General features: G+C 30.0%; 2 protein-coding genes and 1 long non-coding RNA gene across 3 annotated transcripts; all 3 read right to left on the bottom strand.

Annotated features, from left to right (window-relative positions):
* Positions 1-2585: 2585 nt before the first annotated feature.
* On the bottom strand, positions 2586-3993 carry LOC145932555 (uncharacterized). Its single transcript, XR_014424731.1, has 4 exons — positions 3745-3993; positions 3373-3550; positions 2927-3101; positions 2586-2737 (listed from the first exon to the last, which is right to left on the bottom strand). It is a non-coding gene; the product is annotated as an uncharacterized LOC145932555 (long non-coding RNA).
* A 3525-nt stretch (positions 3994-7518) lies between these two features.
* Positions 7519-8653, bottom strand: LOC145933198 (uncharacterized). Its single transcript, XM_083032747.1, has 5 exons — positions 8567-8653; positions 8235-8488; positions 7989-8148; positions 7746-7911; positions 7519-7664 (listed from the first exon to the last, which is right to left on the bottom strand). Exons 1-4 carry the CDS (start codon positions 8628-8630, stop codon positions 7790-7792), a joined length of 600 nt encoding a protein of 199 aa, XP_082888873.1. The 5' UTR covers positions 8631-8653; the 3' UTR covers positions 7519-7664; positions 7746-7789.
* A 291-nt stretch (positions 8654-8944) lies between these two features.
* Positions 8945-18735, bottom strand: LOC145932885 (uncharacterized). The gene is made up of 9 exons (XM_083032110.1): positions 18378-18735; positions 14650-14775; positions 11324-11510; positions 10646-10822; positions 10079-10168; positions 9850-9939; positions 9441-9479; positions 9134-9226; positions 8945-9021 (listed from the first exon to the last, which is right to left on the bottom strand). The coding sequence occupies exons 3-9, from the start codon at positions 11508-11510 to the stop codon at positions 8945-8947; spliced, it is 753 nt and encodes a 250-aa protein (XP_082888236.1). The 5' UTR covers positions 14650-14775; positions 18378-18735.
* Between the last annotated feature and the right edge of the window lie 4766 nt (positions 18736-23501).

The raw sequence follows: 23501 nt of genomic DNA, 5'->3' as shown, positions 1-23501 counted from the left end.
TATATGAGATATTATGATGGATCACATGATCACAGTAATCACGAAGCGCCACGAGCGCAATCTTGTGTCGAACGCTCCAAGCGTACACTATTTGACGCACGCGATTGGATACTTGCGTGAATGATGACGACAATAATAATAATGACGTGGACGTTTCATAATGAAAAATTTTCACTTTGAGACTTTGCATAATGATATCTTTATTTATAAAGCACATAGGGCAAAAATAAAGACAGTTTCATTATATAATGTAAACCCAAGTTATCGATTAAGACTAATAAAAACTCAGTCCGTTCAGCCGTTATTGAAAACTAATAATCTGAGGTCTCAACAACAGGTTTGTTGTTATAGATACACGAGGTGCCTCGCTGTTGGTGTGGTCGGCTGCGCCCAAACTTAACGCGAGACACTGCCGTGTCTCTTGATATGCAATAATAATTAAAAAAAAAAAAGAAGATTAAAAATTACATTTGGACTTACCACATGCAATGGCCATAGTGCACTGGAATATAGATTCAAATAATTCAATCTCATTTCCATTTAATCCGATCTTTTTCAATTTGTCCGTAAGTATTATAGAGTGTTCGGCAAATATATCAAAAAAGCTTCGTAACATATTTGAATTGAAGCCTGAGACTAATATTTTTCGATGCTTTTTCCATATAGATGCTAAATAAATATTGCAAAAGAATTATAAAAAGAAGTAATAAAAATATAACATATTATATTAAAAGAAAAAAAATATGTTAGTAAGTGTGTTTTATTTTCTATATTTTTGAAAAGTTGCAGCGTTGCTGTCACAATGTAAATAAACCCTCGTGAAAAAATTTTATATATATTATCAAATATAAAGATATATAATTATATACATTAAACATATTTATATACGTTTTTATATTTCTTTCTTCTTGTATAATCTTTGTCTATTATATACAAAAAATTTTTTTAAAGTAGTTGAACAATAATGAGAAGAATAATTCTTGAATTTTTTTAGAAAAAAGCACAATTCGAAGAAATGAGAAAAACTTGCTCATATATAATTATATATTTTATATATTATATTATCATAAATTTTCTTAATTCTTCCAATTTTACTTTTTCGAAAAAAAACGATGCAAAAATTCGTTTTATTACTTTTTCTATATATGTAGACAGAGAATGTATAAGAGAAAGAAAACATGTACGGACATATTATATTACATATATACATATAACTATATAAATTTTTATTTGATTGTATTTTTCGATCTTTTTCCTCAAAAATGTTTATAGTTTTAATTAAGACTAAAGTAAATTACACTAAAATAAATAAGAACCGCTTTTCATACCCTAAACATTTTTTTGACCAACCGAGTTACGATATTGAAACTAAACTTATTATATATTTTTCAGAACGAGAAATATATATATATATATATATATATATATATATTGTATATATGGGTCATTGCATCAAATAAAAATTATTTTTGGGCGTCACTGTCGCCGATCTTCTTGAAACTCCGTAAGTTTATTATTGATATCGGAAAACAATCTATGCAAATTAAAAATTTTTTGAGCTATTAGTTTTCCCACAATTATATGGGGAATATTTATCGTTTTTTCAATTTTTTTTACTTTTATTGATTTCAGTATGCTTTTAAATTGATCGAATAATAAAAAATAGTATTTTTTGCGTAAAAAAATCTCAGCTTTTCGATACAAATATTCATTTTCCATTTAGAATATCAGAATGCTATTATTTTGCGATTAGTGAAAAAACTCATTTTTTCGTTACTGTCCAATTTTTTTTATAGTTTACCCAGCTTGAAAAGGACTTATTTTATGTAAAAAATTCTCAGCTTTCTGAAAAAAATATCAAATTCAACCGAAATAATTGAGCAATAACGAAAAAATGAGTTTTTTTACTTTAATCGTAATTTTAATAGCATTCTGATATTCTAAATGGAAAATGAATATTTTTATCGAAAAGCTGAGATTTTTTTACGTAAAAAACACTATTTTTATTATTAGCCCACACAGCACATGTAAATTCCGAGAATGTTCTGAGAATATCACAAAAGTATATTGCGTATGTTCTAGGAACATTCGAAATACATACTGCGATATACTGAGTATGTACTAAGAATGCTACTATGTCCGATTTTTCCTGCTTCTCAGTACATACTGAAAATATCTTTTAGTATATAATAAGTATATCTATAGAATGTCTTGAGTATGACATTGGTATATACATATATGTACTAATAATGTACTAATAATATACTCAAGACATTCTATAGATTAACTTATATTTTCTATATTTTATATATAAATATAAATGATATATGTTACCGTAAACACCCCATATTTGTTTTTTCATATACTTACTAGTAAAAATATGCAAATTTTGACTACTAAGTATACGGAAAAACAGATTTCGAGTGTTTACGGTACATATATATATAATCCATTTATATTTATACTATAAATTTTACTATAAATTTTACTATAAATAAAAAAAATTTGTATAAAATATTAACATTTTGTTCACACATAAAATCTTTTTATTCAAATTTCTTAAATATATGTTATAATTGCACATATATTATTTGAACGTATAATTGCACTTTTATATTTTTTTATATAAACATTTTACTTATTATTATTTATTATTATATATATGTATATAATTTTTCTTATTTCACAGAAAGTATTAGATCACGAAGTTGATAATAATGTTCTTTCTGTGCAAACGCTGTAACATATAATAATAATTTCACATAAGAATACATTTAATAATATCTAATATATATTTAATAAGCTATATGCTATATGTTGTTACTGAAATTAACTTTTAAAATCATTTTAAAAATTAATTGCAGTATAATAACTTAGCTCTTACTTAATCGCACACTATATAATTAAAATATGTTATAAAACTCACTTGATTTTTGCGAATCCAGAGTTTCACTTTTATTTTTTACATATCCCATCTCTATATATATATGTGTATATGCAGAGATACTTTTTCTTTAGAAAGATTCTGCAGAGATCACAAAGTGATAATTGATATAATAAACGACAATTGATAATGACGTCCTTTTTTTGTGCAAATAACGCTGTAACATATAATGAGAACTTCATATAAGAATACATATATTAATATATATTAGTTATTACTGCAATTAACTTTTAAAACGGTTTTAAAAGCCTAGTTAACATATTATTTTATATGTATGCAATATCTTTCATTCATTATCAATGTGTAATATACAAATATAGAGTATTGGCATACATTAGTCTTTTAAGATCGTTTTAAAAGTTAATTGCAGTAACAATTAGCTTACTTAATCGTACACACTATATAATTAAAATATGTTATAAACTCACTTGATTTTTGAATCCAGAGTTTCACTTTTATTTTTCACATTTACATCTCATTTATCTACATATGTATATATGTGTATGTGGAGAACACTTTTTCTTTAGAAAGATTCTGCAGAGATCACAAAATGATAATTGATATAATAAACGACAATTGATAATGATGTCCTTTTTTGTGCAAATGCTGTAACATAATAATAAGAATTTCACATAAAAATACATATTTTTGATACATTATAATATTCGATTGTGAGGTTATAATTTGCATTAATGAGGTTAATTTGTGTGTTTATAATTATGAAGTATTAATAAATCATTGAATAGCTTTTATAAAATACCCTTTTTACATTTAATTTATTTGAAAATAAAAAGGATTACCTGCGATTAATCACAATCGTAATATAATTGCACCAGATTGCACATAGCACTTGCACGTGGTCAGTGAAGAAGAACAAGGAAAAGACAAATGACGGCAATAGCGGAAATTACGTATCCAAAATGGCATACATATCCGCTCATAAGTAAAAATGCGCGTAATTCAATAGTATATTATGAGAATATACGAAAAATAATATACTATAAGAGATATTAAAAGTACATTCTGAGAATATACGAGAATATACGAAAAATAATATACGACACAAGATGTTCTGATAATATCCTGAGAATATACGAAAAATAATATACTACACAAGATATTATAGAGATGTTCTCAGTATATTACGTACAGTACCCATACAGCAAAAAGACGTCTAAAGGATTACTAAAACTTGACATATTTTAGTCAAAAATATCTTTCAGTCAAAGCGTTTAGTTGCCGAAAAGATGACTTAAAGTTGGCTCATGATCCGAATTGAGTCACGTTTAAGTCTTATCCATATGATGACTGAAAGATGACCAATAGTAGACATCTTTCAGTCATCTTTAAGACATTTTTTAGACATCTTTTTAGTCGCTTTAAAGATTATTTTTGGATATCTTTTAGTCATCTTTAAGACTTTTTTTAGTTATTTTTTTATTCGCTTTAAAAGATCTTTAAGACGTCTTTAAGACTTCTTTTAGATATCTTTTAGTCGTTTTGAAGATTTGAGGTTATGCTCTTAATTTTAGGTTAAGGTTAGGTTAACTTAAATATTAAAATAATTAAATATATTTCAAAAATTAATTCAAATTTATTTTTAAATATTTGGAAACAACAATATAAACATTTGGAAACAGTAATAAACATTTGAAGACAATGTAACAAATATTTGAACAATATAACAAACATATATGTTTACAATACTAGACTTTTTCCAGTACTGGAAGTTGTATTTATGTATATTCATACATAAATACAACTTCCAGTAAGAGATCTGGCACCTTAGAAAAACGTAAGCGCAGTAAAGCGAATCAACCAATTACGGTTGAGTAGTAAGACAGTAATTAACATTATTATACTTTATTACATTTACAAGAGATATGATTCAGAGAATAAAGAGTAACACAAAGATAATATTCAAAAAGAGAAATATTCAAAGAGATAAATATATTTGGAGAAACCAAAAAAATAAACATCTACAAATGCAACTTTCAGTAAGAAGAGTTACTCTTTATTCCAATGACAATTAAGAGATTGTCAATTCTTATTAAGATGAGGCAGAAGTTGTCGAATATTGAGAATATTATGCTTTTTTCTCGCCTCGTATTATAGATCAGACATATCTATCAAAAGCAGAAGTTGTATAAATTAATATTTATTTATATTTACAAGAGATGACTTAGAATAAAGAGTAACACAAAGATAATATTCAAAAAGAGAAATATCCACAGATAAATATTTGGACAAATCAAAAAAATAAACATGTCTACGAATGCAACTTTCAGTAAGAAGAGTTACTCTTTATTCCAATGACAAGAGATTGTCAATTCTTATTAAGATAAGGCAGAAGTTGTGGAATATTGAGAATATGCTATGCTTTTTTTCTCGCTTTATGTTAGATCAAACATCTATCAAAGGCAAAATTTATATAAATTAATATTTAGAACATTATACTTCTCGCCTCATGTTAGATCAAACGTCTATCAAAGAAATTGTTGAAAATAATGTGCACATGCATCCGTTGATATTAAATAACTACGAATATAAAGCCAATTAAAATACGTAGTATTGGTTAATCCAAAAACCATAAGTTGTACGCCATTGTTCAGAACAATAAAACATCGATCTAGGATTTATAGACATAAGTCACACATTTTCATGACTCGTTAAAGGCTTTTTTATATTTTTTTAATACGGACAAGAACAACAAGACCCATGTGCATAGACAAACAAAGTGAGGACACGCTATTCGGTATAAGCTGCACGAGCAGTACAGAGTGCAGTTTTTTAGGCGGAGACCTGCGCAAAACGAACGAGTTTTTGTGCGATCGGTGGGTATGCTCTCGCTGAACGGAATACACACACACACACACACACACACACACAGTATACAGGTATAAAGGATGTCTGATAATAATCGCCTCACTTGTCGTGTGCAGGTAGAGCGGGTCAAATCGAATAAGAAAGTCCTTTATCATTTTGCGATTTTCACAATAATTAATGAGAAATTGATCAAAAAGAGATCGACCAATCCGCGTGAGTAGAAGTGCGCGGTGAGAAGAAACATCTTACGGTAACGCGATACTAGGCGCGCGGCAAAAAGGTAAGAAGAGCCCTCTACAAAGGACGATGGCTACGAGCGGCGTATAATGTTGGAGCCTCGTATCAAATTATTCTCTCTCTCTCTCTTTCTCTCTCTCCCTCTCTCACTATTTGTCTGTCTGTCTGTGGTGATCGTCTGTCTGTCTCTGTCTGTTTGTCAGTCCTTTTCTGTCTGTTTCTTCGTCTGTCTTTCTGTGCCGCTCTGTCTTGGTCTGGGGTGCTTTCGCGAAAGATCAAAATGATCCAGATTAAAATGATCCGTGCGTTGTGATTGGCCAAATCTGAAATTTCATTGAATAAAGTTACAATGAGAGTCAATCTCATTGAAATTTTATTCAATGAAATTTCAGATTTGACCAATTATAACGCACGGAATGCACGGATCATTTTAATCTGGATCATTTTGATCTTTCGCGAAAGCACCCCTGTTTGTCAATCCCTCTCTGTATGTTCGTTTGTTTCTACGTCTGTCTTTCTGTGTCGGTCTGCCTACCTGCCTGTCTCTGTCTGTTTGTCTGTCTGTCTCTCTCTGTCTGTTCCTCTATGTCCGTTTGTCTGTTCCTTTCTGTTTGTCTGTCTATTCCCGTCTCTCTCTCACACACACACACACACACACACACACACACACACACACACACACACACACACACACACACACACACACACACACACACACACACACACTCTCTCTCTCTCTCTCTCTCTCTCTCTCTCTCTCTCTCTCTCTCTCTCTCTCTCTCTCTCTCTCTCTCTCTCTCTCCCCCTCTCTTTCTCTCTGAGAGAGAGAAAATAGTTAGGCGCGAGGTTCTAGTGTTACGCGCCACTTTTCATAGCGATCGACCTTTGTAGAGCGTTCCTCCCACCGTTTCGCTGTGCACCTATCGCGTTATCATAGGACGTTTCTTCTCGTCGCGTGCTTCTGCTCGCGTGAATTGGCTGATCTTTTTTTAATTAATTTCTCATTAATTATTTTGAAAATCGTAAACTGATAGAAGACTTCCCTACTCGGTTTAATCCGCTGTACTTGCATACAAAAGGTAAAGTGATTATTACTGGACACTTTGTACACACACATACACACACGCGCGCGCGCGTACATATATGTATATACAATATATGAAATGCATACACATGTATATGTGCAAATAGATAAAAAACAGTTGCTATTATAGAGACTATATAACTTGGCTCTGTGTCTAATTAGCTTTAACTTTCGTTATTTAATAAATGCATGTGCAACATATAAAAAAGAATATAAAAAATATATATCAATTGCTATTGCATTACAAAAACTACACTTACAATTAGTAGCTATTAATCGAAGTTTGCATTTTTATAATCTCATTGCAAGAGCATCCTTAATAAGATTTTGAGCTTACCGCTGCATTCGCGAAACAAAGTTCAACAACTTAACGAAACAAAGAAATGTTTTGATACTAAATAATAAATTGCAACAGTGCGGTTGGATAAAATACAGAATACAATACAAACTGTGAACTGATGATTGAGATGTCCTGAGACCGAAGCGGTACCGGAAACAACTGCAGCCGTACGACTTAAACTCACTCATGGGATGGAATGTTGCCATTGTTGTATTCAACGAACAATTTGCAACCTACATAAATAGAAACGACAATTTAGCAAGATCAAGATAACTACAAGATGTGCGATGTTAAATAAGCAACATTACTTTTACCTTTGCAATATCTTGTTTCAAGAGCCTCCATTCATGAAATCAAATTACGTATGATTAAATTTTTTTAATTGATATCGATGTCTGTCTCCCGCTCTTCGCAACCATTCCGAAAATTTAGTTTTCAAATTGTAATAATTTGATGAAGTGTACATGTTTGAAATAGTGCCTAAAAAGAATTATTATAAAAAAAAATATTAAAACTTAGTTTAATATAAAAGAAATTTTATCAATTTATATAATTACCTAAGATAACATTCGCAAAAGCTGTATTTTTAATCCCTTCTGTCTGGCGTTGCCCTTCCCATGTTAGATTCGTAGCAAGTTCATTGGTAAGAGTTATGACTAAAGAATTAATCAAATGATTTTCTGCCGATTTTCCACCCATATTACGAATCTTTTTTTGCTATAAATTAAATACAAAATATTACTTAAAATGTTCATTTTAGGTGTTAATTTGTCTCTTTATAAAAATAATTTAAAACAACTTACAAATTGTTTTCGTTGTTCCTCATTCTCATTTAAATCCGTACAAAATTTTTTAAAGTCTTCCATAGACTTTAATGGAAAATCAGGTAACAGTTCCTCAGAGCAATTTGTTAATAATGGATTTTGCTCATCATTAAAGGCCAAGATTAAATCCAATTTTCGGTTCATCGCAGACAGCGAATCCAATTTTCTATTTACAACCAAGACTGTTTCCAGTATTCGATTTATTGATACTAAATCTTCTGGCGCATTTTCTTCTAAAAATCCAAAATAAAATATAAAATAATTAAATGAAATGTAAAAACAGTTAAGTATACGAATATACTAGAAAATACCTTTGTTTGAAGTTTCTTTTACATTAACATCCGTTTCTACATTTTGATTTTTATACTTTTGCATTATTTGTAATGCAGAATCATTCTTTTTTACTGGAAAAAAATAATTGTCAAAAATTAAAGATGTAGACCGATGGTAAAAATTGTACAAATAATCTATAAAAAATATTTTTTCCAATTACCATTACAAAATTCATGCTTCATTTCTTTCGTGATCTTAACATTAAGTGCGGGATTATAATCAACTAAAAAACAAAAGAATTTAAAAGAAAAAATATAAAAAATATAAATAAAATATAAAATTATAATAGCATTATTACATACTGTGTTTTATCACAGGAACAGGTCGCTTTTCTTTCACATTAAATAAAGGGGCACTCATACCATAGATGTGTTTATCTTCTTTGGATGTTTTTCCAAATATTTATCTCTTTGAATATCTTTCTGTATATTATCTATTAAAACAATATATAAATTGTAATTAATTTTTTGTAAGCAATATAAATATTGTTAATAGCAAATAACTTTTAACTTCAAAAAATTCATTGCTTTGTAAAAAATAATTACCATAATCCAATAATTGTTCATTTATATTTGTTGATTCATTCATATCATCAGAAGAATCTGATGATGACAAACATTGAATCTGTTCAAGTGCATCTAAAAAAAGAATAAAAAAACGAAAAATATAATTTAATAATGAAAATCCATACACGTGTATACGTGTGTGTGTATAATTGTATATGAAATATGTAAATATTATGTTTAGTGTATTGTGTACATATATATAATAAGTTCTATTTATAATCATATAAAAAATTACCTTCTTTCCTAACATCTATATCTGAATTTTTGTTATAAATATCACAATTACTTGGAGGAATCGAAATACTTTTTTTAACAGTTTTCACATCTGCAAATATAAAAAAATATACAAGATATTACATTTAAAAAATCTATACAACTATATAAAAACTGTATAATATAGCTTTAATTATATTTAAAAAATAACTTTATTTTAAAGTTCTATTTATAATCATATAAAAAATTACCTTCTTTCCTAAAATCTATATCTGAATTTTTATTACAAATGTCATAATTACTTGGAGGAGTCAAAATAATTTTTTTAACAGTTTTCACATCTGCAAATATAAAAAAATATACAAGATATTACATTTAAAAAATCTATACAACTATATAAAAACTGTATAATCTAGCTTTAATTATATTTAAAAAATAACTTTTTGTTTTAAAATTCTATTTATAATCATATAAAAAATTACCTTCTTTCCTAAAATCTATATTTGAATTTTTATTACAAATGTCATAATTACTTGGAGGAGTCAAAATAATTTTTTTAATAGTTTTCACATCTGCAAATATAAAAAAATATACAAGATATTACATTTAAAAAATCTATACAACTATATAAAAACTGTATAATATAGCTTTAATTATATTTAAAAAATAACTTTATTTTAAAGTTCTATTTATAATCATATAAAAAATTACCTTCTTTCCTAAAATCTATATCTGAATTTTTATTACAAATGTCATAATTACTTGGAGGAGTCAAAATAATTTTTTTAACAGTTTTCACATCTGCAAATATAAAAAAATATACAAGATATTACATTTAAAAAATCTATACAACTATATAAAAACTGTATAATCTAGCTTTAATTATATTTAAAAAATAACTTTTTGTTTTAAAATTCTATTTATAATCATATAAAAAATTACCTTCTTTCCTAAAATCTATATTTGAATTTTTATTACAAATGTCATAATTACTTGGAGGAGTCAAAATAATTTTTTTAATAGTTTTCACATCTGCAAATATAAAAAAATATACAAGATATTACATTTAAAAAATCTATAAAACTATATAAACTATATAATTATTATTAACATCAGTTTGATTATTTTCCAAAAAATTTTTTACCAAAAATATTATTATTATTATTAAAAGCATAATATAAAAACAAAATTAAGAGTAAAATGTAAATATAAAAACAAAAAATTAAGAAAGAAGGAAAAAATTAAAAATATTATTTAATTTAAATGTAAAAAACATACCAGAAATCGAATCTGTGTCAGTCGATTCTGTATCATTGTAACTATCATATACTTTACATTTTATTTTTCTTTTTAAAGGAAGAATAGTTTCTTTATTTTGGAGAGCGTTTATTTTTGCATCATCCGATGACACAAATTCGGCATCTTTCTCTCTATTTTTCGCCTCTTCAAATGAATCTACAAAAATGATGAAAAATATTAATAGTAAATAATTATTAAAAAATTATAATACAAAAAAGACTGTGATATACAATATATAAAATCAGGTAAAGAATGAGCTAATGATAACCAGGCGTGAAAATCAGGCGCAACACTCTTGTTTGTTTAAAATCTTTTAGTCTAATATGAACACGTTTCGGTTCCTTTGGACCATCTTTAACAAAATTAAATGAAAGAATAAAACTTCTCCGATTATCTGAAATTCTTTACACTTCTTTTAAACAAATTAATAGAGAGCTAATTGAAGATGTCGACAGATGTTAAGAAAATGCAATAAAATTTTTATTACCTAATTTGCTAAGGATGGTCCGAAGGAAGGGCCGAAACGTTCATATTAGAATAAAACATTTTAAACAAACAAGAGTATTGCGCCTTATTTCCGCTCCTGGGGCTCTCATTAGCCCATCCTTTGCCTGATTCAATATATTAAAAAATTATTTTTTATATTGTTATTCATACTAAATGGTCCCAAGAGATAATTATATGAAACGTTCTCCCATGACGATTGTGGAAATAATGCTTTTTTAATTGCTTTTGACGTATTAACACCATGTGATGGCCATGCGCATAATTTTTCATCAATATTAATCCATGATTGTGGTACAACTGAACACCACTTATGACCAATCGCAACGTAAAACATCATCTATATAAAAAAAGGGAGAAAACAATATAAAATTATATTAAAAGTATAAAAAATTAAGAACTAATTTTGTGCCGTCATCAATTTATATATTTATATAGATATTAAGTTTGAATGAAGAAGTGGAAAGACACAAAATTGGTCCCTTTCATATGGAAGCAGTACAGCTTTTCTTACAATTTCGTTCACAGAAAAACATTTTAGTTCAGTTAAATCGTTACTGACTACAAAAACATTCATGTATTGGGAATTACATGGATAAAATTGAAGAGATGAATAATTTTTAAATTCTTGACCAATTATGACAGGATTCCCATTTTGTAATCCTATATAATTTATCATCGAAATTTTATTATTTTTTAAATAACAATAACAATCTCTTTGTGAAGAACAGGATAATTTAAAATCGCGAAATTTCAACGATTCATAAGAATGAGAGCATCCAAATGGAATGTCATTTTTTTTTTGCGAAATTAATATTGGATAATTTATTATATTCTTACTTTGCTTATATTTATTTGCTGTATTCTTCTCAATTATTCTACGATGAATTTGTGGCAAAGGCTTTTCAGACTTTCTCAACAATTTTTTTAAACTGTGCAAATGATTTTCGAAAGGAAAAGTGCTGAAACTATCCAGCGGTCCAAATTGATTTGCATCATCACTTAAATGTATTAAATTATGAACTGTATAAATCATATTATCTTTACCATATAAAATCTTATAATATTGAACAAAGTAAAGTAAAAGTTCTTTTGCATACCGATTATTTTTTAAATAATCTTGAGGATCACATAATATTCGAATTGCACAATGAAATGCAGTGAAATGTTTTAAATAATTGTAGGGGAAATATTTATATAACAAAATAGGACCAAGATATAATAAAAAAACTCGAAATTCAGTGGCTTTCCACCTATCCAATTCTTCAACATTAGTTGGAATCCTGACAAATTCAGAACAAACATATTTTTTTAAAGTAAGCATATCCAGAATTAAATTTTTTATTTGTTCGCCGGATAATCGACACTTAATTTGAGTAGATCCTCTTAACCATAAACTCAGCAATTTTTTCATTTGACCAAGGCATATCAAATGCATGTAATCAAGCGGAAAAGTCGTAACCATTGGTAATGGAATTTTTTCAAAAAGAGATGTTCCAGTATGATGTTCTGGATTTTTTCGTAACTTAAACGATTCATCTGTTCGTAAAGGACAATTTTCATCAAGAAAAAGCATTCGACGATTTTCATAATCTCCTTCTACAGTACATTTACTGCATCCAAAATAACCATTATGACCTTTTGTAGAAGTTACAAATGATCGCGCTGGACTATCACATATAATTGCTCTAATTTTAACATAATACATATGATTTTCATATGAAAAACCAACTGTATTTAATTGCTTGAACTCTTCGACAAAATGTTGTAAAAAACTATTACATAAAGTTGGCTTACTATATCCATGGTATGCGCCCACAATAAAAGGTACAGAATCTTCACAAACGATTTGAGCTAAGATAGGCCATAATTGACTTTTAGAACTTTTGGAAATAGGAAGACCATCGATATTTACATTAATGTAAATAATATTATTCGAAATTAATATATTTAATTGTTTTAATTGATCAATTATTCCATTTTGCAAACCATAGTGATAGTAATGTCCACCCGATCGATTATAAAGTATTGTAGAACATGGAGTACGCATTAATGTTCTACCGTCCTTAGGAAGGAGATTATGACCTTCGCTTCTTAATATGCCAAGTAAAGAAGTTAAACTTTTTTGTTCAATTTTATGTTTATCAGTCCAAAGAATTAATTTTTTACCAAGTGAAAGTTGCTTATTAGATAACAGATGTTCTCTTTCAGAAGAAGAACTAGAAAATGTAAAATCATCTACTACATTAGACCGATTGATTGCTGCATTGGTAACCATATTTTCAGAAAAATTATCACAAATGTTATTATCAAGAACAAATTGAGGCACATGATGACAGATTTTTCTATCAAATAAAGGATTGCTTGCTTTCTGATTTAAATTATTAACAATTTGTGGAACGAAATTGTTAGAATTTTGCATCTGCTTTAATCGACGATTTTTTTGTCGCCGCGATAATTCACGAAATCTTTTCATTTGTCGCATTTTAGTGCTATTTGTTGAACCTATATATTATAAAAACAAATTAATATTAAAACATAATATCCTGTTTAAATCTACTTTAATAAAATATATACTTTTCATTTGGTTATATATACATATATATATATATATATATATATATATATATATAACTAAAAAAAATACTTGTTTTTCGCAAAGATTTATAAATGATTGTAATAAATATAATTTATTTCAGTTTAAATGGTTGTTTCCAGTGTGTTAATTAATTTATTGCAAAATTCTTTTTCTTTTTATAATCAGTTATATATATATATATATATATATATATATATATATGTATATATAACTGATTATAAAAAGAAAAAGAATTTTGCAATAAATTAATTAACACACTGGAAACAACCATTTAAACTGAAATAAATTATATTTATTACAATCATTTATAAATCTTTGCGAAAAACAAGTATTTTTTTTGTGCCACGACGGAACTGTTGCCAGTTTGGGGACGCGCAACACGCCAAGTCGTAGGGCTTCTTATTCACATAGGACGCGGAAACGCTTATCGCGCGGCAAGAAGCAAAGCGGTAGCCAAGCGGTTGGCGTGTTGCGCGTTTCGAAACTGGCAACAGTGCACGACGGTCCTCTGTTCGGCATGTAAAACGGAAAAGTACCCGTATTCTTTTGTTTTACTCTTTTGTGCCGATGAATTATATAAATGTATATAATTTCTTAAAATATAGTATTAATTAAAAGATTAATAGTTTTTATTTCTTTGGCAATGTTCTAATAATTAACAAAAGATCTAATATTTAATAAAGGTTCTGGCGTTTCGCGAGCATAACCTCTGCTTCAATATATATAATTTACAAAAAATCAGTTGTTATTAGCAAAAAAACAAATATATATATATATATATATATATATATATATATATATATGTATAAGTATAATTATTTTTTCTAATAATTTATTTAAAGATTTCTTATAATTATATATTAAAAGAAATAAGAATTACCTTATTTAGAATATGAAGAATATATGCGGGATCGCTCTTCGCACCTGCTCTTCTCTCCGTGATGGTCGGGAACAAAAGAGATCAAGACCAGTCGCAGTTCGCATCTTGAGGGGGCTACGAGTTGAACTTGCAGCACGCATGATAAAACAGTTTTTACTTTTTGATCGATATATTGAGTATTGGAGTTTAATAATGTTAAATTATAATATAAACTATATAGTATAACTGTTTTTGATTGGTCAGAAAGATATTATTTTTTTTTTCATTTTACCAAAAAAGAGAGCATTAAAAAAAGTCTTATAGATATCTTTTTAATGATGTCTTTTTCGATACGTATAAAAGATGTCTTATAGATATCTTTTTTACGATGTCTTTTTCGATAAGACCAAAAGATGTCTTTTAGACATCTTCTCGCTTTGTCGAAAAGATAACTTGAAAAAGACATCCTCTAGTTATCTTTTAGTTTCATTTGCTGTATGGGTACGTACATTCACAGAATGAATATAGAATATTCGTACGATATCATGTGCTGTGTGGGAGATCTATTTAGAAGCATACTGAAATCAATAAAAGTAAAAAAAATTGAAAAATCGATAAATATTCCCCATATAATTGTGGGAAAATTAATTGCTCAAAAAATTTTTAATTTGCACAGGTTGTTTTTCGATATCAATAATAAACTTACGGAGTTTCAAAAAGATCGGCGACAGTGACGCCCAAAAATAATTTTTATTTGATGCAATGACCCATATATGTATGTATATATATATAAGTATAAGTCATGAAAAAAATATATGTACATACAGGGTCCGCCAAAAGTACCGGGACCTCAATATTTCGAAAACTAATAGCGTTATCGAATAAAGCAGGTTTGATCGATCCGAGAGCGATGACATCATTGACCAATCACAGCCATTTATTCTTGAGAGAAATGGCTGTGATTGGTCAAGAACTCTCGAATCGATGAAACCTGCTTCATTCGAAAACGCTATAAGCATTTTAGAAAAAATTTGGAATGAAACTTATAGGGCTCAAAATAAGGCATTTGATGGTGACCTTGACGTAGGGGTCAAATTTAAAGTTCATTTCAAGGTCAACTTAATTTTTTTAAATGGGACCCATTATTTTTTATGACATATTCTTGTAGCTTATCTCAAAAGCTTTCCAAAACACTAATAAAATTATTTTTTGTTTTTTCTAGTTATAAGATTTGAAAGTTAAAAATTTTTTGACATAAAATGTACTACATTTTGTTAAATATTCAGTTTTTGGTAATTTTACCATAATATTTTTATGCACCAAATATTGAGAAGAATAGATTGGTGTAAAGAAAACATAGCTGCTTTTTTCCGCAGTTGTCAGTTACAAATTACATACTTTTTTTTAAAACAATTATCTGTTTTCTTTACACCAATAGATTGGTCTCATTATTTCAAGCATAAAAGTATTAGGGTAAAATTACCAAAAACTGAATATTTTATAAAATGTACATTTTATGTTAAAAAATTGTTAACTTTCAAACCTTATAACTCGAAAAAACAAAAAATAATTTTATTAGTGTTTTGGAAAGCTCTCGAGATAAGCTACAAGAATATGTCATAAAAAATAGTGGATTCCATTTCAAAAAATTAAGTTGACCTTGAAATAAACTCGAAATTTGACCCCTAGATCGTCACCATCAAATGCCTTATTTTGAGTCCGAGAAGTTTCATTCTAAACTTTTTTCTAAATGCTTAGTTTTCGAAATATTCAGGGGTACTTTTGGCGGATCTTGTACATTGAAAGTATAAAAGTATATACAGGATATATATGTAACAGGTATAAGGCGTTTTTGGAGGAAAATACGTATTTTCTTGAAAAATGTTTTATTACCAAAGTTGTAAGAGTTACTTATTATTACATAGTAGTATTAGCATGATTTTGAATAGCATTATCAAAGTTGCATAAAGATCATTTTGAAATATTTCTATGAAAACCCTCATTTTTTATTGCATATACGTGTAGCTTACTTCGATAGCTTTTTAAAATAATAAAGTGTATTTTTCATTCTGTGTTCTTCGCATAAAAATAGTTAACAGTATTTTGACAAAAAACAAAATATGTAGTGAAACATTCCGTTTTCAATAATCTTCTTATTTTTATGCATAAAATGATTAGACAAATCAATTGATGTAAATAAAACGCATTGTTATTTTTAAAAATGTATATAATGTGCAATGTTTTCCAATTATGCGTTTTCTTTATATTGATTGGTCTCATTATTCTGTGCATAAAAGTAGTAATACTGAAAACGAAATGTTTCATAAAATATTTCGTATTTTGTCTAAATACTGTAACTATTTTTATGCAAAAAGCACAGAATGAAAAATACTCTTTATTATTTTGAAAAGCTATCGAAGTAAGCTACACGTACATGCAATAAAAAATGAGGGTTTCCATTATTTCAAAATTATCTTTATGTGACTTTGATAATGCTATTCAAAATCATACTAATACTACTATGTAATGATAAGTAATCCTTACTACTTTGGTAATAAAACATTTTTCAAGAAAATACGTATTTTCCTCCAAAAACGCCTGATATGATCGTTGTTACACCCTGTATATAATTTATATAATATTTTTTATGAGAAGTTGGGTGTGTGTGTGTGTGTGTGTGTGTGTGTGTGTGTGTGTGTGTGTGTGTGTGTGTGTGTGTGTGTGTGTGTGTGTGTGTGTGTGTGTGTGTGTGTGTGTGTGTGTGTGTGTGTGTGTGTGAATAAGATTGGAATAGATTATTTTATTACTTCATGTTTCTATCTGATAAATGTAGTTTTTTAAAATTAAATTTCTGAAATAAAATTTGTATGAAAATCAATTTAAACAAAATTTAGATTTCACAAATATTTAAATTAATACAAATATATTCTTTCAGATATTTTATATTTTATCTATTTACTATTTATTATTTGTTCAATAAAATCAATTTTATTATGAAAAAAATAAATATAGATAAAATAATGCAAAACATATTAGCCTAATTGTAAAATTAAAAATATTTTGATAAATTTAAAATATTTGGAGAAATATATTTTATTGATTTCCAGAAAAAATTTATTTCAGATATTTAAAAATAGCTGCATTTATAGTATAGAAACATGAAGTAATAACATTTGATCTATTCCAATCTTCTCAACACACATACAAATGCAAATTATACATGATACACATACAACACAATAACAAGCATGTAGACAGACAAGAATGGGGAAAAAAAAATATTAATCAATGTAAAATCTCCGGGGAAAAAATTTTTTATATATAACAATATAAAATTATACATGTAATCGCAAAATGGACATATTTCACATATAGTTATGTATAATAATATAATTATTTATATATAATTATATAAAAAAAATTTTTTTCCGGACTGTATGTGTCGTAAAGAGATATATAATTGATCGTTTGCACTGAATGTCACTAGTTTCTGAAAAGTAAAAAAAGAAAGCTCTCTCTCTCTCTCTCTCTCTCTCTCTATACTTTATGTTTAGTATTCTATCAATCAGTGATCAATGCAATCAATCAATATATCGTTTTACGGCAACAGCCAGTTGCTCGTTCACTCACTCATTCATTCTCTTTCATTTCCTTTCCCCATTTTCGTCTACCTATTTGTTTGTTATATGCGTGATATATATCATGCATTTATTTGTACATGTAATAATAATTCTTGAACAAAAACATACCTTTTCATCCAGCCTTTCTTGAAGGAAACTCTGCGGCGAGTCATCGGCAAATGTTTTGCATCATATTTTCGTCCCATTTTAGTTACTCTAAAGTAGACTAGTTTATCACACTATCACACTATCACACTATCACAATTTTGTCCTATTCAACACGTGTGGTTATCACGGTTGACTTGTCCATTGCTTTCGCGTGCGTACGTACAAGCAATATGTACCGCGCGACAGCGCATACTCAGTGGCGTAGCTACCACCCGGGAAGCCCAGGTACGTCCCGGGGGCCCCAGCTTAAAGGTGGGCCCCTAAATATCCACAATGGCTCGATTCTTGAATTTATTCGCAAGAAAAACGTATGCATAAATTCAGTTTTTTATTAAATTTATAATAACGACCCTAAAAAATTCTTGATATAATTTTCATTCAATTTACTTTTTATTCAATCTTATTATATATCTTATACATTGATCTGACCTTATCGGATAAATGTATAAAATATATAAGATTGAATAAAAAGTAAATTGAATGAAAATTATATCAAGAATTTTTTAGGCTCGTTATTATAAATTTAATAAATAAATAGGCTGTCGAAGGGGATCAAAGGGGAATCTCGAATTGAGATTTATTCATAAATAAAATCTTGACAACGGACCCAGCAAAATTTTCGTGCCCCGTGCACAAAACTTATAGCGAAAAAAATTATTTTCGCTATTTGACGCACAAATATCCGCGTTTGGCTCGATAGCCTACTTATTTCTCAAGTTTATATTGAAAATTATATCGTTCTAAATTAAAAAAATTATCAAGCGTACATATTAAAAAACACAAACATATAAATGTGTAAAATTTATTTTATTTTATATGAAAATTTGCAAAAAAAATTGCGAGAGCTTGGGAGCGAACCTTAGTCCACAGCGTGGTATTATCCTACTTGACGCTTGAGCTACGCTGACTTCTCGAAAATAAGTCCAATACACGTGGTATATATATTCATAATCTTTTCGCATTGGAAATTGCAAACTAACCAATTCATAATTATAAAATCATATATAAGTTATATGTGATTTTATTATTATAAATTGGTTAGTTTGCATATATATATATCACATTTTAGTTATATATATAACTAAAATGTGATTCTTAAAATCGGCCACAGAGCCAAGCCCGAAAATTAATTCTAATTTTTCGGCACGGTATCTCGAATTGAGATTACAACGTTCCATCAAATTAATAATCCTCGACTTATTACAACGGGAACATAGGCGAGAAAAATATTGGTCCGAAAAGTCGCTGAAGCGGGAATTGAACCCGCGTCTTTCGCTTGCCGGGCGACTGCTCTTACCACTAAGCTATTCAGACCCTTTCGATCCTATATTTTTCATTTGCCTTCTAATGGATGTTAGTAAATAGCGCCATGAGTTAGGCCGAGACGCATTATAAATTAAGAAAAATCTTTTTATCGGCTCTCAGTATTTAATAACTAAAATGTGATTCTTAAAATCGGCCACAGAGCCAAGCCCGAAAATTAATTCTAATTTTTCGGCACGGTATCTCGAATTGAGATTACAACGTTCCATCAAATTAAGCTCCATCAAATTAGCTTGGCTCTGTGGCCGATTTTAAGAATTGAACACATTGTGAATTTAACACATACATTCGATTGGAGCAATACCAAAATTCTAGACCATGAAAGAAATTATAATAAAAGATTAATTTCAGAAATGTTATACATTAAAGAACAAAAGAACAGTATTAATTTAAAAAAAGACACCGAACTTCTTGACAGTTCTTATTTTGATGTTTTATCTAAATTGTCTGAGTCTTCTTAACATAGAAATATATATAATAACCTTGTAATAACTAAATAAATATTAGTTGGCGTTGTCCCTTCGATTTATCATCATGCTCTATAACAGTTTCGTTACACAAGAACAATTATAATGAGGATAATAATCGCGAGTTTCTCTTGACTTGACACTCTTGTAAGTACTGTCGCTTTATTTTAAAATTAAAAAAAGATATGTTGTAAATTGCTCTCTAGAGTTACATGTCACATTATTTCTACAGTACATGTTTAACACACTGACGAATATCGGATCATAAAATTAGACGTTGTTCAAAATGTGACATCGAGGAAAACCTGATTGTCGTTTTTATGCGTTTACCAGCGATAAAATTAGATCTATCAGCGGCCGTATTCAGTTGAATTTTTGTTTCCTAATATAACCATGTACTTGTCACGTTGCGGTATATTCAACATTTATAGTAATTTGTTAATTAATCTAGCAGTTAGATATAGTCTCTTTCTAAACAAATTTTAATTTGTCATTTTCAAGGTAATAACATGTCTTAAGTTTTTGTATTGAAAAAGACAGTTGTACTGTCGAAACGTTTACATGTTTTTTTAATAAACTTAATTTATTCCTTAATAAGAATCTGTTAACATCTTGATTGTTCGGCTCGCAAGTTGGCCTATTATTGATTGTTTGATTATAATTATATATTATAATATATCTTTTCTTATAATATATCTTTACAGCACGAAGCGAAGGCAGTGCACCAGGGCGAAAGACGGTGTCGACATTGACGCCACGACTGAGCCCGACGTCGAGGCCCAGGGCGAGTCCGATGCCGAAGAGGACGACGGCGACGCCGACCCCGGCATCGACAGCGATGCCGACGCTGACCCTGGCACCGACGACGATGCCGATGCCGGCACCGGCACCGATGACGATGGCGACGCCGACGCCGACCCCGGCATCGACAGCGATGCCGACGCCGACCCTGGCACCGATGACGATGGCGACGCCGACGCCGACCCCGGCATCGACAGCGATGCCGACGCCGACCCTGGCACCGACGACGATGCCGATGCCGATGCCGATGCCGGCACCGGCACCGGCACCGATGACGATGGCGACACCGGCACCGATGATGATGATAACTCCGGCACCGGCACCGATGATGATGCCGCCGCCGGCACCGGCACCGATGACGATGGCGACGCCGACGCCGACCCCGGCATCGACAGCGATGCCGACGCCGACCCTGGCACCGACGACGATGCCGATGCCGGCACCGGCACCGATGATGATGGCACCGGCACCGATGATGATGCCGCCGCCGACCCTGGCACCGACGACGATGCCGACGCCGACCCCGGCACCGATGTCGACCGCACCGGGACAAAACGTAAAAAAGGTTAGTTTTATAATATTTTCTAAAATATCTTTGCCTATAAAAAAAATGAAGTAGTTGAAACTGTATTACATTTATTAGTCTTTTTCTACATATACAATTTTGCAGAATTACACTTTTTTCTCAGCGATGCAACATGTTAGATACTATTATTGTAAAAATCTACACATTATCTTTTGAAAAAAAGTTACAATTTGATTGGAAATAAAATTTACAAAAATTAATTTCATTTTTATAGAAACTATAATTTTTTAGAAAAAAATTCTAATTTTTACATTGATTGTATCTGACAGCTTGCATCGCTGATAAAAATTTATAACTTTACAGAATTTATACATAGAAAAAGATTAATAAATATGCACAGTTTCAACAACTTTATTTTTTTCTTATAGGCAAAGATATGAAACTTTACGAAGGTCCCATGCACTTTTTCCCCTGTTTCGCGCGCGCGCGCGCGCGCGCGCGCGCGCGTGTGTGTGTGTGTGTGTGTGTGTGAGAGAGAGAGAGAGAGAGAGAGAGAGAGAGAGAGAGAGAGAGAGAGAGAGAGAGAGAGAGAAAGAGAGAGAGTATATGAGTGTATGCAAAAATATCTGAAACTAATTTCTTTTTTCAGCGCATCAATGAGGCCGTACGGCGGGCGGTAAATCGCGAAAGAAAAAGACACAGAAGACCCGGGCCACCTGCAGGATACATTCCCGCACCGGGCGCCGCAGGATACGCTCCCGCACCAGGATACGCTTCCGCACCAGGATACATGCCCGGGCCTGTAGGATACGTACCTGCACCGGGATATATGCCCGGTGCAGGATACGTGCCGGCACCAGGATACATGCCCGGACCCGCAGGATACGTGCCGGCACCGGAATATGTGCCCGGCGCTCCCGCACCAGGATACATGCCCGGGCCTGTAGGATACGTACCTGCACCGGGATATATGCCCGGTGCAGGATACGCGCCCGCGCCCGCGCCACCATACATGTATAAATAGGTGGACACCCCATTACATATATATGTAATGGGGTGTCCACTTTCTCGTTGCTCTCGCAGAATGAATCTCGCAAATAAACATACTCTTCAAATATCTAAAAGGGTATGTGTCTATTTGCAAGAATCACTCTCGAAGAGATACTCTCGACAGTAATTTGCAGGAGAATACGCACCTTATAATATGTATTATATATATATATATATATATTTATATATATATATTTATATATATATATATATATATATATATTAATATGTATATTAATATATATAATGTCACGTCCGGACAATTAAGATTGTTTGGTCTATTTTGGGTCAAATCATTTAAGAAATTTACCCGGGATTAGACCTTGTTTGTGGGTTTATATTTAATTATTTAATCCTCTGGGCCGAATAAATACCGAATTTTATATGTTTTGCGACGAGGATCAGTTTTGTTTATTGTCTTCCAATTAATTTATATTCTATTTTTTTTAGGAGTTGGATTAGATTTGAGAGTATGGAGTTTTAGATAGAGAGGTAAAGGATCTTGATTTTTAATAATAGCTTCCTTAATTTGAAACGTAATCCTCTTAATTTGAACACGTCTGCCTGCTTTTTTGGGCATCTAATAAAAATTGAGAAACATTAGAATTTGAATTAAGACTGTTTAATCATAGTCGCCACACTATTGTCAGCGATTTATGACGATTTTCGCCATGCTCTTCGACAGCGCCAATCTTAGTCAAAATTCAAATTATTATAATATTAATTTTGTTGTTGCCATTCTCATTGACAGCGACAACTTTATTGAAATTCTGATAATTAAAAGGACTACGTCTCTTTCTAGATTAATTTGAATTACTTTTATTAGGTTTTAAACACAAGTTTATATTTTCTGATTAATGACAATTAACTGAGGACTAATGTCAAAAGTCTAAAGACTATCCTCATTATCTCTCTTAT

Source organism: Prenolepis imparis, unplaced genomic scaffold (assembly GCF_030444845.1).
Source record: "Prenolepis imparis isolate NDT839.2.m4 unplaced genomic scaffold, iyPreImpa1.0 SCAF_2, whole genome shotgun sequence".
NCBI classification, from domain to species: Eukaryota; Metazoa; Arthropoda; class Insecta; order Hymenoptera; family Formicidae; genus Prenolepis; species Prenolepis imparis.
The sequence above is the reverse complement of the archived record's forward strand: the minus strand, read 5'-3'. Positions and strand labels throughout refer to the sequence as shown.